The sequence below is a fragment of the Balaenoptera acutorostrata genome, chromosome 11 (genome assembly GCF_949987535.1).
Source record: "Balaenoptera acutorostrata chromosome 11, mBalAcu1.1, whole genome shotgun sequence".
In the NCBI taxonomy this organism is placed as follows: domain Eukaryota; kingdom Metazoa; phylum Chordata; class Mammalia; order Artiodactyla; family Balaenopteridae; genus Balaenoptera; species Balaenoptera acutorostrata.
In genome coordinates, this window is record NC_080074.1 from 37,639,635 (window position 1) to 37,654,680 (window position 15,046).

The following is a 15,046-nucleotide window of genomic DNA, read 5'->3' on the forward strand; positions in this document are numbered from 1 at the left end:
CCAATATTATGAAAAATTCTCCTAATCCTTGCCTTTCTGTATAGGCAGCCATTATTATCTGGGGAAAACAGAAACAAAACATATGCAAGGCTACTGTTCTACCTGTAGAGACATGAATGGCCACACTGGCTGTTTAAGATTGATATCTGTTCTAATTAGTTAAGTGTTTATGCTATAGCGGTTGTGAAATATTTTAAATATAACCCCTGCTCATATTATAATATTATATTCACTGAATTACTTACATATAACATTTCAATACTTCTCAAATTCTAAAGTACATTTTACATATATTTCTTTATCATCACAACAACATTTCAGGACAAAAGGGAATCATTAGAACCCTTACTTTAATAATGATTAACCTAAGATACGGTTGCTGCACAGTTCTTCGTTACTTACTGAAATCACGCTCAAATTCAAAGCTTCTTCTACTAATAACAGTGACCCTGAATGAATTCACCTGAAAACTAAAAGTCACTTCACTTATAATACAGGATAGTTATTCTTATTGAAATGAAATCATCATACCATTTGGTGATGCCATAACAATCTTTAATAATATCCTGAAGTACGGCACGATAGAAGAGTGATTCAGTAGGCAGCTGAAAAAAAATGCAGATATATATGAGCACAAGAACCAAATAAAAAACAGAAATCAAATCAATACTTGAGAGTCAGAACCATAAGTGAATGTTAGAAACCTGAGTTTGTTGCTAAACATAGGGGATAATTTTATAACTTTTCTATTCTAAGTTAAAATGTACTTGGAGGCTAGTTCTCACTGAGAAAATAGAAGAAACTATGAAAGAAGTAGTAGTGAATGAGGAAGAAAAGGAATAATCAAAGAAAAATTAGCTAATGTCCCAAATGGAGTGTTTATCAGTTAAAAACGTAGAAATATACTTCATGACCAACAAAGTCAGGCCTGTATAAGAGAGCAGACATGTAGGATATGTGCAAAAGAGATAAGAATGTGCATCTTTCCTAATGGTGGTGGATTAGAGATATTACCAAGGATTCACAGCCAGAGAGAGAAGGTACTACCCTAAGTAAGGACATACTAAAATATGTCTGAGGGCTAAAAGATCACAGCATTGCTACTACAGAGTTGAAAAGAAGGGCCTTGGAAAGGACATGAGATCAGAGATTGAAGTCTCAGCAGGACTTCATTTCCTGGGGAAAAAGAGGTGCGAAGTGTCCATGAAGGTGCAAAGGTAGGAAAGAAGGAATGGCTGACGAGAAGGTCCCTAATGACGCATAAGAGTTTCAAAGTAGAAGGTAAAAAAGTACTATACATAAAAGAAAGAGTGCTTCACTGTAGCAATGTAAGAGGTACCCTTAAACTAAGAAAGTACAAAAAGTTGCCAAAACTCCATCCACGTCCCCATCCAACAGAGATATCAGCAACAACCACCTTGCTTCCATGCAAAGTTATTATCGAAAAAAAAAAGGAAAATGAGCAAGTATGGAGGGAGGTTGGCAATATTGAATGCTTTTGAGAAGTCAAGTAAGTTAAAAACTAAAACTCTCCAACCATGGGTAAAGTTTTAGGATAGAGTTCAGTGGAATGTGTACTTCACTGAGTTATCCTTTTGTAACTTCTATTCTCCTTCTGAGCCCCAAATTGTTATCTTCATTTGTTTTCAGTGAGAACACAACTGGATTCAGGTGGAGTTTAACAGAAAATAAAATTTTGCCTGTGTGCTCAGGCAGAAAACCTACTCTACTGTCCCTTTCCCCCATCTAACATCAAGTTCCTACACTATGGGCCCCAGGTGCTGAGACTACAAAAAACCACAAGTTGGGAGTCGAGGGTCAACCATTATTTCTTGGGTCTTCACTCGACGCCATTGCTTTCTTAAGTCACTGGAGAATGTCTGACTTGTAGGGTCTTGACAGAGCACTTTGAACAACACAAGTTATATCCTCTCTGGATGTTGACAACAGTGAGGAGGGTGATTCCAGTAGGAAACGGTGTTAGGGATACCACAGTCCCCAACTCAACTTCTAAAATAATTCACTGAAAGCAGACACAAATACATACTTGAGTGCCCACACTAAAATTTATAACCTTCAAAAGGCACACTCCTTATGTAAAATCTCTTTCCAAATACAACTTCTTGACTTGAGGCAAAATCTGATTTCTAAACTTCCCTTTCCTGAACATTTCTCCAAACATTTCATTAAGAATTTCCTCTCTCTGGATATATTTTCCATTTGATGTTTTTTCATCTTGAGTAATTTTTTTCTTCAGTACCCCAAATCTCTACTTTATCATCTGCTCCCCACTTTCCCCAAATCCTTTCAGTTCTCTCACAAAAATGCTGAAATCCCTTTTCATATATTAACACCTACTCTTATACTGTTCTACTGAAATTCAAGGCATTTTGGGAAATAAATTATTACATGAAGTGAAATATTAGTATTATAAATGGCTTACAAAGTTCTTAACTTTTTAGTTGATTAGCTAAAAGAGGTAGGAACTTCATTTTATTTACTTATTTATTTTTAACATCTTTATTGGAGTATAATTGCTTTACAATGGTGTGTTAGTTTCTGCTGTACAACAAAGTGAATCAGCTGTATGTATACATATATCCCCATATCCCCTCCCTCTTGCATCTCCCTCCCACCCTCCCTATCCCACCCCTCTAGGTGGTCACAAAGCACTGAGCTGATCTCCCTGTGAGGAATTTCATTTTTATGTAAATTTTATATGAAACTCCTAAAAATAGTCGAGCTGTTATTTGAACTGAAGAAGCCTAGCTCTGATGTCCCAGTAGTACCAAGCCATGATGCTATTTTGCCTCTCTGACACTTTGGCAGGGATAGGGTGTCATTAATTTTTTTATTATATACTTTCATTTAGGAAAGCAAAGAAACTCTTAAAGCTCTCCTTTCCCATGCCTTTTAGAAAAATTATGTAAAATGCTATCCAAATAATTTAGAAATAAATGTATATTTATATTGTTATTAAAAACTGATTGTAGAAAGGCCACCAAAAGAGACCAAGAAATGTATTTTAAGCAAGAGAACATACAAAAATGGAATGCACAGAGGAACACAAACAGGATAGAATAAATCATCATTCCCAAGTTACCCTGAGTAAATAAGAGCTTTACAGTTGTTTCCTAAGAGAAAGGAGAGTTATGAAGTGCCTTCGAATGTGCATTCCTGGAATAACTAGGACTATCCATCCTGATAAATACAGATGGGGGTAAGTGGGAAGGAAGTCAACATCTCCCGAGCAGCCTGTGCCTGACTACTCCAGGAATAAGCTAGATGTGGCTCAGAGTTTACTTTCTTTCCTTCACAAGTGATAAATCAACTTAACAGTTTAATGCATTTTAAAATGGGGCGGAACAGAAAGAGTACACCCTTAAAGTGTGTGTATATATATGTGTGTGTGTGTGTGTATATATATATTAGACATGCATTTTACAGGTCTAGTGGAAAGGGCACTAAGCTGAAAGAACTCTGCAATTAACTGAGCTAGAATGCACTACTAAACTTCTGCTGTATATCATGTTCTCATGTAAGTTTGGGGAATACCCAACTCATAAGATTGACTGTAAACATGAACAAGCCCTTGGGAAATTGAAAAACAGAGCACAAATGCATTGGGGCACTGTTATGATTAAAGCTCTTTCCTCTTCCAGACCCCTAAGGAACCACTATTTTGATCTGTACTATAGTTAAGAGCTAGGGCTCCAGAGTCAGAGACTCAAATCTCAGTGTTCACTACTTAACAGTTTCCTCATGTGTATCGTGGGATAACAGTCCTGATCTCACAGGCCATGTATGCAGCACTTTAATTGATGAAGAAAACTTTGAACAGTACTTTGGTAAGCTCTGTGTTAAACTTAGGTATTATTTTCATGATCATAATTATTAACCACCTGTAACAGTAACAACAGTTGATATTTATCAAACACATACTACGTGATAGACATTGTTTTAAGCATTTTACATCTTTCACTCATTTAATCCTCACAAAAACTCTATGAGGAAGGTATTATTGTTACTCTTATTTTTTTAGTAGTATTATTATTTGTATTTTAAAGATAAAGAAATTAAGCTATGGAGAAATCATGATGTGTCTCTGATCACGAAGCCAGTAACTGATGAAGACCAGCACACTGCTGATGCAAACCAGCAGTCTGAGACTAAAGTTTACACACTTAAACAATATGCTCTAATGCCTTTAAAAAATCAGTTTTTATCAATTTTCAGATAGGTATAATGAGTATTTTTTAAAACACCACACAAAGTTCTTAGCATTGTGTCTGGCCCAAAGAAAGCACTCAGTAAATGATACTTGTTGCTACTATTATGCTACTATTATTTTTAAAAATTCAAATTGACATATTAATCCTCCCTGAAAATAAGCAAAAGAGAAATTTCTAAAATTTAGGTCCAATAAGAAAACTTTTGTGAAACATTTAAAAGGAACTCTTAAAAAAATACTTTAAAATTTCTAATATGTTTCATAAATCTTAAGGTAGAGGAAAAGGCAATTACATGAATATGTGAAGGATACATTTAACATCTGTTTATATGTAAAAACCCATTTGGTTGTTGCAACTAACTAATGACTAATGAAGTCAATAAAGAAGAAAGTTAAAAAACAACCAACTAAAATGTGTGGTTTGGACTATAGTTAAAAAATAAATTGAATGCTATACCTTGTTTATCTTTGCTTGAACTAAGCCCATAAAAGCCTGACAGTCAGCAATAACATTCTTTAGAAATATTTATAGACTGTTTAATATAGTATGAAGAAATGAGACATTAGTACAAGAGTATAACGTGGAAGTTTTCCTAAAAGTTCAATTTACTTTTCCTGAGAATTCACTTCTCTTTTAAAGTAAACTTACAGAAAATGTATAAGTTTGAATATGAATAGGTGACAAGAAGAGGTGATATTTATAAAAATCCATCAGGTTTTAGGTTCATCAGCAGGTCAAGTATGAAGAGTACTTTGAGAAAAACTATCACGTTCATCAGTTGGATTAGAGTAAACACGCTCACTTACCCCTTGGCCGACTGCAACACGCTCCAGTGCCTTTAAGGAGAAAAAAATAAGACAAAGACAGCTGAGATATTTAGTCTTGCCTTATAAGACTTATAAACACACTGTATAAGGGCTTGTGAAAGTGGCATTTAAAAAGATTAATTAAATGATAACATATAAGTTTATACACTTAAAAGTGTTAATATCATTAAGGAACGTTAACTGGTACACTTGTATAATTTAGGGCTGATATATGGATGTGTGTCACGCAGACAAACACATACACACCCCAACTGTATACACTCCTTGAATTTTAGAAGGAATTAGAAAACAGGAAAGAAATAAAATGACATATTCTTGGCTCACTTTTATTGCAGCTAAAACAATCAAATCCAAAACTATTATTATGTATAGACATATTTATATACGTACTACTTTTTAACTTATTTTCTTCCAATTTTTTATAAAAGTATAATTTCATCTTTTATTAAACAAGATTATATTGAACTGATTATAGTTGAAATCTTAGTTTAGAAAAGTACATATATTTTTGGTCTGCATGGTCAAATTCAAATCAAATTCACATATGATCAAGTCGCCATAAGAGAAAGTAATATATATTTCTACAATTTTATATGTAGCTGGTTTTACATTGATATTTATTTAAAATTCAAAACATTTTATAAAAAAAATTTTATAAAATTTTCCCAATATAATACTCATAAATACTCATAATCTAACATACATGAAAGGATTTGTTATAATTTAAAAATGGAATAGGGCCTTCTGAAACTTTCAATTTTTTAGACATGCATTTCTACACTTATGTTGTTTTATAACTAAATTAGATATAACATTTTAGCTAAAATTTTATTTTTAAAGTTTTCGTTAGAAAATATTTCAAGCATAAAGAAAAACAGTAAAATGTAACAGTGCATATACTTCCTACTCAAATTTGAAGTACTCATATTTGTTTCAGATGGCTATGTCTTCATAAATAATACTTTTTAGATACAGCTGAATCATGTACTTTTAAAACTGAAAGAAAATGTGCAGATTATCCCAAGTGCAATTTTCTCAGATGCACAAGGTCACTGACAATGGCAGGGTCTTGCCACAAGCTGCACAGCTAGTTAGCAGGTGAACAGGAACTAAAAACTTGTTTTCTGAACCCCGGTTTACTTCTCATGCCCTCACACCATGAAGAGTTAGTGGGAAAATGAGTTCATGGTATAAAAGCTTGCTTTAAAGAAATTGTTTGAAGAAAAAAAGTGTAATTTTTCCATTAACTTCAAGGATACCTTCATGAACATCTAGAACCAGAGTGTTATGAATACAGAAGATAGTTATCATATAATTTTTATATTAAATTAAGTAGCAACAGGCCCAGAACAAGTATGTCATTGAAGAAAACACTGAGTTTTCATTTACAATACTGGTTGTGTTCATTTCAGATTAAATTTTTGTGTTACTTGCTTTGTTAAAAGGCAGAACTATCAATAATAAAGAAATAAAAGTTTTTAATAATAAATGATTTAGCATCAATAAAAACATCATATAACACAGGACTACCTTTGGTATGTGTTGCTGATGTATTTGTTTTAGAAATACCAATGATAAATTCTGATTACATAATAAAAGATAATCAGGTAGGTGATAAGCAGTTTCTTACAAACATTAATAATTTTTCTTGGCCAATAAATATACCAAGTGTTCATTTCATACTGATCTAAAATATTTTACAGTTTTATCAGGCTAAAAGTATGCTGACAAGATTGCACTAATATAATTAATTTTTCCCCCCTGGTTAGTACCCTTAACAATTTATCTGAAAGTGTCACCAGAAAGGTATACTTTCTCTCTCTCTCTCTCTCTCTCTCTGTGTCTCCCTCAACCCCTTAAGCTTTGAATATTTGTAGAAAAGGTCAGTTATGGAGCAAAAGGCAATAAAACAAGATGCACCAAAAGAAACATGTTCCTTAGACTTTCCTAGATTACTCTAGCATCAAAAAAAGAAGTCAAGGTGAGCAAAGACAGGGATAGAGTTAAGGAGAGGGGCATTCCATGAGAAGCTGACATTGGTCAGGCAAAGTTCTTAAGTGCGGCACGGTTGACAAATTTTACATTTTGGAATTTATTTTTCAAAAACTCTTCTTTTTGGTTTGTTGAATGTTTATTTTTATAGCAAACATTTTTATTTTGTGGATATATTATATCATTTTATCTTTCTAAGGGATACTAATAGTTATTTTATTTTACTTAGGATAGTATCCGTTTCCTCCAAGTTGCTACTTTTCTATTTGTTTATCCGATCTCTTTTCTTTCATGTTAGACTTTCTTAGACAACTAATGATTCTTGGCTTTTTGATAATTAAAATGCGGTAATCATAAACTTGATTAGAAGCGCTGTGCTTATGAGTGAGGACTTTTAATTGTGGGTCTCACCACAAAGGTCCTATTTCATTGTGAAATCCCTAATGCCAATATCTTCAGTTTTTTCTCTTAGGCTAATCAGATTCCCTATAAAAAACTATTTCAATTTCTTGCCTAGAGGGTGTAAGCTGCCAGCATTCTGGGAACCAAGTCATTCCAAGAATGACCTTCCATTCTAACAAGACCCTAAATGAGTATCATTTACAAATGTAATGAAAGAAAGACAAATTCCCAGGAAAGTATTTTAAGAGGACTCACAAAAGGAAATCATTATTTGAGCATAAATAAGATTTCGAAGTTAATTCTCAGATATGTGACCCAGAACACTGGAACACTTCTTTATATTGCTGTGTTACTGGCAATATAAAAAATATTGAGATAATGACCATAAAATAGTTAATTTTTCTTGGGATTGGACATTAAACACATTATTTTAAAAGCTATATTTTAAATTTATGATGACAAAGTCCATTTATACCACTTAACTGGCATCTGTTCCTTTTTAAACCAACATAACACCACAAAAAGAGAAGACTGTGGGCTAAAGTGTTCTAGGTCTAAGGACATGAGCTAAATAAAGATTTCACTTAAACAGATAGTTACTTCATATCCCAGGTAGCTTAATATTTTTCCCACTTCATAAAAAATTAGGAGACCAAATGATCTACTACAAACAAACACAAACATACCACAGAGCTGTGGATAAAGCACCAAAGTAATTCTGTGTTTAAGACTTGGTTGTTGGTACATTTTATATGATAATTAAAGTAATTATATGTAAGAAATTAAGTACTATAATGTAGAATTATAGTATAATTATACATTGTTACCACACTGCATGCAGAGTGAGTAATGTTGGAAGGGTAAGCCATTTTTTTCCTCATAATTTGCAATGCACAAAAACATTAATAATGACACTGCAAAATTTGGCATTTAATGAAGCCAAAAATAAATAAATAAAATTCTGCAACATCTGGATAAAGCTCTAAGTCCAGGAAAAAATAGAGTCATACCAAACATGCTGACATTCTGGCATTCCGGCCACAGCACCATCTCTCTTCCTTTAAATAGCGGCACATTGGAAATCCCCACTTTTCTTGGGTACATTCTGCAGATGGAAGAAAAATATGGATTATTTAAATAAGATTCTTCCTCTTTTAGTTAAAGTAAATAATCTATTGAGAAAGCAAATCAGTCATTTGAAAGTCAAACAGTAGTTAAACATGTAAGTGGTAATGTTTAACAGTTCATTCCAGTATGTTAATTAAAAGCATACTAATGTTATGAAAATGATATTTTCTCAACAACAGCTGTTTTGTATTTAAGCTCCAGGTCTGATACCAACCAATTTGCCAAAATTATTTCTCAAATATTTAGCAAAAGCAATTTAAAATGGAAATACTTTGCATGTTCAGTGTAACTAAAGAAGATAAGTAATGAGATACTGGGCATTTACTGCTGACCTGACTTTCTAATAAAACGGTTTATTAAATGTGACATTTGGCAATTTATTATAGAACAATATTAATTCATTCCTAACAATGTTGAAGCACCAATTTTTTTCCAGCCACGATGTTCACTTTCCAGAAAATGAACAGCTGTATAGGCTCTTATTTTTTCACTACATTGACAGGCTGTAAGATTTTCAACTGTGATTCAGTTTGTCTCAACTGCATTTATGGTTCGAGTAACAGCAAAAAAAATCAACATTTTCTGCTTAATCACAGGTACCTGCTGCCCAACTCAGTAAAAGAGTTACACGTGCAACTTGCGGATGTGTAAGCCCCTTATGTACAACTACTAACTGCACAGGGTTTCTCAAAAGGAAAAAAAAAAATTTCTATTTTAAATTAAAGTCTAGAAAAGCTTAAGCCTATCAAAACTGTGGCAATTAAAAGAAAACTGAGATGAATATAAATTTTCTATTAGGTTAAGTAAAACAGAACTAGAAAACAAGAAAATGCTTTAAAAGAAAATACTGTTGAGGTAGATTCCACTAAATAAACTTCTGTGTTATGAAAGGTCAAATGATTTTTTTATTAAAATAGAGAAAATTTAAATTTCATGCAGATCATAAGCCTGTGATAGTGATTTCTTTCAGGTATTAAAGTAAGATTTACAATAGACGTTATTGATACTCAGATGGAAGATACTGACCCTGCCCCAGGAATACAAATAATAATAATGCTAGTATTTATACAGCACTTAATATTGTTAGGCACTATTTTAAGTGCTTTAAATGTAATAACTAGCTTTTTTTTTTTTTTAACATCTTTATTGGAGTATAATTGCTTTAAAATGGTGTGTTAGTTTATGCTTTATAACAAAGTGAATCAGTTATACATATACATATGTTCCCATATCTCTTCCCTCTTGCATCTCCCTCCCTCCACCCTCCCTATCCCACCCCTCTAGGTGATCACAAAGCACCAAGCTGATCTCCCTGTGCTATGCGGCTGCTTCCCACTAGCTATCTATTTTACGCTTGATAGTGTGTAATAACTAGCTTTAAGTGCATTAACTAGTCCCCACAGCAATTCTGTGAAATAGGTATACTATTATTCTCATGTTTCAGATAGAGAAAGTGAGCACGGGGAGGTTAAGAAAACTGCCTAAGTTGCAAATCCAGCACATGGCAGAGTTGGAATTTAAACCCAGGCAGTCTGACACCAGGGGCCATGCGCTTAACCACCAGGCTATATAAACAATTTCACTTTACAAGTGCCCAGGAATCATGGAGCCCTTGAAGCCTACCCAGTAACTAGGGACCCTGGACTACTTCCTCTGTCAATTTCCAAGATGCCTTGAAACAGCGGTTTGAGTTTTACTGAAGGCTTTATGATTTAACTGAAACATGATTATTGCTAAATCAAAGGGTTACTCTAAGTACTTCAATTTTTTTCTTGCAACTGAAGAAAGAAATATCTAAACTTTACTGTAAAGGGTAAGGGGCTAGAGAAATGGGGTTGTGGTCTTTTATTGAGAGTGTTAGGAAAAGTGCTAACCAATAAAACAGCTAGTTCTTTCCCTTTCCCCATCTGTTCTCTCCTTCTTCCTTGTAGTAACAGCACTCAATTTTTACCTGGCTATTCAGCTGCTCAGGTTAAAGACTGCAATTCCCAGACTCCCATGCAGTCACTAGGATAGCTAGAGGGTAAGTTTTGGCTAACTGGATGTGGGCAGAAATGATGTGTGCAAATGCTCAAAGAGGAGTGGGGGGGGCATGATCTTTCCCCCACACTTTCCACCCCACTTCATCCCTCCCCTGTCTGGAATGTGTTCATGTTGGCAAGCACACGGTGGAGCAACAAAATAGAAGGATTCTGGGTTCTTGGAAGGCTTTTTGGTGCAGAGCTCCCTTACTAACTCTGTCTATCTCTGGACTGAAACAGAAATATCCATCTGACCCATTCTGCACCTAAATCTTTATCTTAATTTAATGCTTCCCAAACTTTTTTTGTAGCTCAGCCCTCTGGGAATATGGCAAATTTTGTACATCACAGTGGAATAAACAGATAACTGTGTTGAGGCAAAACCCATGGGATGAAGGAAGCAGTATCCCGGGAACTCCCATATAGCACCCACAGCACACTAGTTGAATCGTTCCGTCCTAATTAATACAGAAGTCGTCTCTGAGGATGTAATATTTGAGCAGAGACTTAAACGAGGAAGCAAGCCATGCAAATATTAGGGGAAGACAATGAAAAACAAACAAAGTGCTTCCAACAGGATACAGTTAATCTCCAAAAACATAATACCAGAATATTTTACCATTTAAAATGATTAGCCAGCAATTTCTCAACTTCTAATATCCCAACCAAATACCTACAAAATAAACTTCTAATAGGGGAAAAGAAGAGATGAAAGTAAACTTACTACAGAACACGAAAAGGATCCCACTTAAGAAACAAGCAATGGATTTGTAATGAAAAGTATAATTAGTGCACCATCACTGCTCTGCAATTCACCTTATGTTGCCAGGAAAAAAGCAGGTCTACTTGCCTGAAAACAGGTAGAAATTTCCTCTGACAATAATAATCTAAAAAAACTGACTGAGAAAAATTACAACTTAACATTACATTGAAATGGGAAGAGTATTTCTGGAAAATATATTACAATGGAAGGGGTATATTATTTCCAGGAAAAAAAAAATCTAAGAAATCCATGCCAAAGTTACTCTCAAATTGTTGACCTATAGAAACTGTAAGAGATAATAAAATTTATTCTGTCTCTAAGCCATTCAGTTTTGTCGTGATTTCTGAAACGGCATTAGATGATACATACAGTCTTGAAGTAGCAATAGAGAGGTTAATTACCTCATACAAGGGAACTGAGACAGAAAAATGCACTGCTCCATGAGGATGGGAAGTACGCTTCCTCAGGAAAGAGCTAAGTTTTGATTAGACAGTAAACGCATTTTCAGAGAACAGGCTGCAGATAAAGACACTTTTAGTAATGAATGACCAAATTCCAGAAAATTTTGGAATTGGGGAGAGGTAGAAGACTAGTCGGAACAAAGGACATATAGAGATACATTTGATGAGAATCCCAGAAATCAGGAATGAATCGTGAGGCCAGGGTTTCTGGTGAGGGCTGACATGAATGGGGATCAAAGGCACGATGGAATTGGTCTTTCCCATCCCTAGAGAGATAGTGGTGAAGCTGTGAGTGTTGTGGTAGGGGCGGAGGAGGGAATCTTTCAGGCGAATACAGAGTTCTGGGCTTGACAGTTGATAAAGGGAAGATGCAAACAGGGGTACACAGGCCTCCTGGCATTCCTCTTGATTTCAGATGATATAGCGTGGAAGCCAGCAGGGGAGCAGTCACACACTGAGCACACAGGGCTGTCACTGGAGAAATGGAGGCTGAAAGATGGCAAGCATGTTCCCTAACTTGTGTTGATGAAGGTGACGAGGTGGGGAGAAGGGTTACTGTCTTCCTTAGGGCTCATAAAACTTCTTTGCCACCACAATGAAGGCCTACAGAAGGGTACCCTTAACCTGTGTGTAAGAAAGTTCCCCCTTCAACCCTACATAACAGTGTGAAGGACAGCTGAAGGGTAGTCTTACTCCATGCACATGGCTCCCCAAATCTTTATCCAAAACACCCATGAACTTTAAGGGCCTATGGCAGTTTATAGCAATTGCCAGCCTTGGCTCAGGGCTCTGTGAAACCACATTAGAGACTCACTCCTCTGGACACCCAGTGATTGTGTAATCACCTTGAAGTTTTCTGAGTCTGCATCACAGTTTCCTCTTTGATTGAGGTCACGGTAGCCTCACAGCTCTGTTCAATTTGTAAGGGAACAAGTGCAAAAAACTGATACAGAGACACCCTCAAAGTCCAACAAAGCCTTTCATATACTGATTCAATATAATCTTTAGAATCTATTTCACCAGCTTCATTCAGACTGCAGTGAAGAACGAGGCTCCCTTCTACATCCTGAATCAAAGTCACTGTGTTCATCATTTCTATTGTTAAGTCTCGGTCTCCTATTTAACTGTGTTCATATACTTATATTCAAATCTAGTCAAACTGGGCATTAAACTTCCTTATCAGTGAATCAAGTTGCTTTCCTTTAGGAGCACTTTCATGCTATCTTTAAATGATAATTTTAGAGTAGATGAAGCCTCTTGTTTTTTTCTTCTATTTCATTTCTTAGTCTTTTTTTTTTTTACATGAGATACAATTTGTTTTTATTGGTTATCTATTTTATACATATTAGTGTATATATGTCAATCCCAATCTCCCAATTCATCCCACCACCCACCCGCCCAGCATTCCCCCCTTGATATCCATTCGTTTATTCTCTACATCTGTGTCTCTATTTCTGCCTTGAAAATGGGTTCATCTGTATCATTTTTCTAGATTCCACATATATGCGTTAATATACGGTATTTGTTTTTCTCTTTCTGACTTACTTCACTCTGTATGACAGTGTCTAGATCCATCCACGTCTCTACAAATGATCCATTTTCATTCCTTTTTATGGCTGAGTAATGTTCCATTGCATATATGTACCACATCTTCTTTATCCATTTGTCTGTTGATGGGCATTTAAATTGCTTCCATAACCTGGCTACTGTAAATACTGCTTCAATGAACATTGGGGTGCATGTGTCTTTTTGAATTATGGTTTTCTCTGCATATATGCCCAGTTTCTTAGTCTTTGCTGGCTTTAGAAATGCATTACTCTTGTAAATGTAGATATTCTACTAGTTCTTCCTTCTTGTGTTAATAATATTATCCACTTAATTAAACAAGTTTGAATTTTAGAACAATCTTTTATTCTTCTCTCCTTTAATCTCCAAGTTCTTATATACGTATCTTCTTAATTATATCTCCTTTTCGTTTTCAATCTTCATTAGCTCTTGACTGGGTAAATGTAATACCTACTAAAAAATTCTTTTTCCCTTTCTTTTTGTCTTCTTGTCCTTCCTCTATATTAAGAGTAACAGTATCTTTCTGAAAAGATCTACATAGGCCACTCAAACAGCTCTTGTTTCCATCATCACCAGCATCTGAGACCAAACCCAACGGGTATTTTTCTTACTCTAGATTTTCAAGAGCTTCTGATACTCCCTCCTTAAACATTCTCTTCATCTGGCTTCCATGGTATCATTCTCTCTTATTTGTGGCCTAATGCTCTTCATAGCCCCTTGATAGCTCATTGTTTTCTGTCTATTAAATGTTCTTAAGGCTTAATCCTCTCACTCCCCAAGCCCCTTTTATACTTCTTTGAATAAAGGCTCATAAACTCACATGTCTTCATCTGGTAAACAAAAGTATGAAGCGGCTAGGTAGAATGTAATGGGTACTAAAAATTTTGTATGGTAACCAAGTATCACATTTGCCTGGTCTTACTGCTTTTTAAAGTAAAATTTGGGCATAGTAAGTCTATCAAATTGCCTAAAATTAGTCTGAACTCTTGCCCTATCTATACTCTTTCCCTAGACAATCTTGTCCATATCTCAATACGTACTGATGATCCCTGTAATACTTTCCGAGGGCTGCCATAACAAATGGCCACACACTGGGTAGCTGAAAACAAAAGAAATGTATTCTCTCACGGTTCTGGAGGCTAGAGGTCTGAAATCAAGGTATCAGTTGGATCATGCTCACTCCGAATGCTCTAGGAAAGAATCTCTGCTTGCCTCTTCCTAGCTTCTGGTGGTTGCTGGCAATCCTTGGCTTGTAGGTGCCTCACTCCAGTTTCTGGGCAATTACATCTACTCCTTTAAATTTAATTCCCACATTATTTCAGTCTGAACTTCTTTCTGGATTTTGACGTAAGAATTTTAAACTATTTGCTGAACATTTCTAAAATGAGAAATATGCAAAAGTAAACTCATTTCCTAAGCCCACAAATCTGATCTTCCCCCATAATGATATATCATTATGTAGTCAACCAACCTAAAATCTTGCCATCATCTTTAGCCTTCACCACCACCCTCACACCCACCCTACCACATTTCCCTACCATTGGTTACCATGTTAGTTGGTTTTATCTCTGAAAAGGCCTGGTAAATTGTTGTCTCCTCCTACTGTTCTTATCTAAAGTATCCTTGCTTTGGACTCTTATAACTACTCCCTAAC

The 15,046-nt window shown here is 35.2% G+C and overlaps 1 protein-coding gene across 3 annotated transcripts in view; it reads right to left on the minus strand.

Annotated features, from left to right (window-relative positions):
- METTL25 (methyltransferase like 25) overlaps window positions 1-15,046 on the minus strand; it is a 256,001-nt gene that overhangs the window by 175,698 nt on the left and 65,257 nt on the right. For all 3 annotated transcript variants that reach the window (XM_057556528.1, XM_007194949.3, XM_007194950.3), the window contains exons 6-8: window positions 8,464-8,558; window positions 5,039-5,068; window positions 532-605 (exon numbers count right to left, since the gene is read on the minus strand). In XM_057556528.1, the coding sequence (XP_057412511.1) occupies window positions 532-605; window positions 5,039-5,068; window positions 8,464-8,558 (199 nt within the window). The remainder of the gene's footprint in view (window positions 1-531; window positions 606-5,038; window positions 5,069-8,463; window positions 8,559-15,046) is intronic.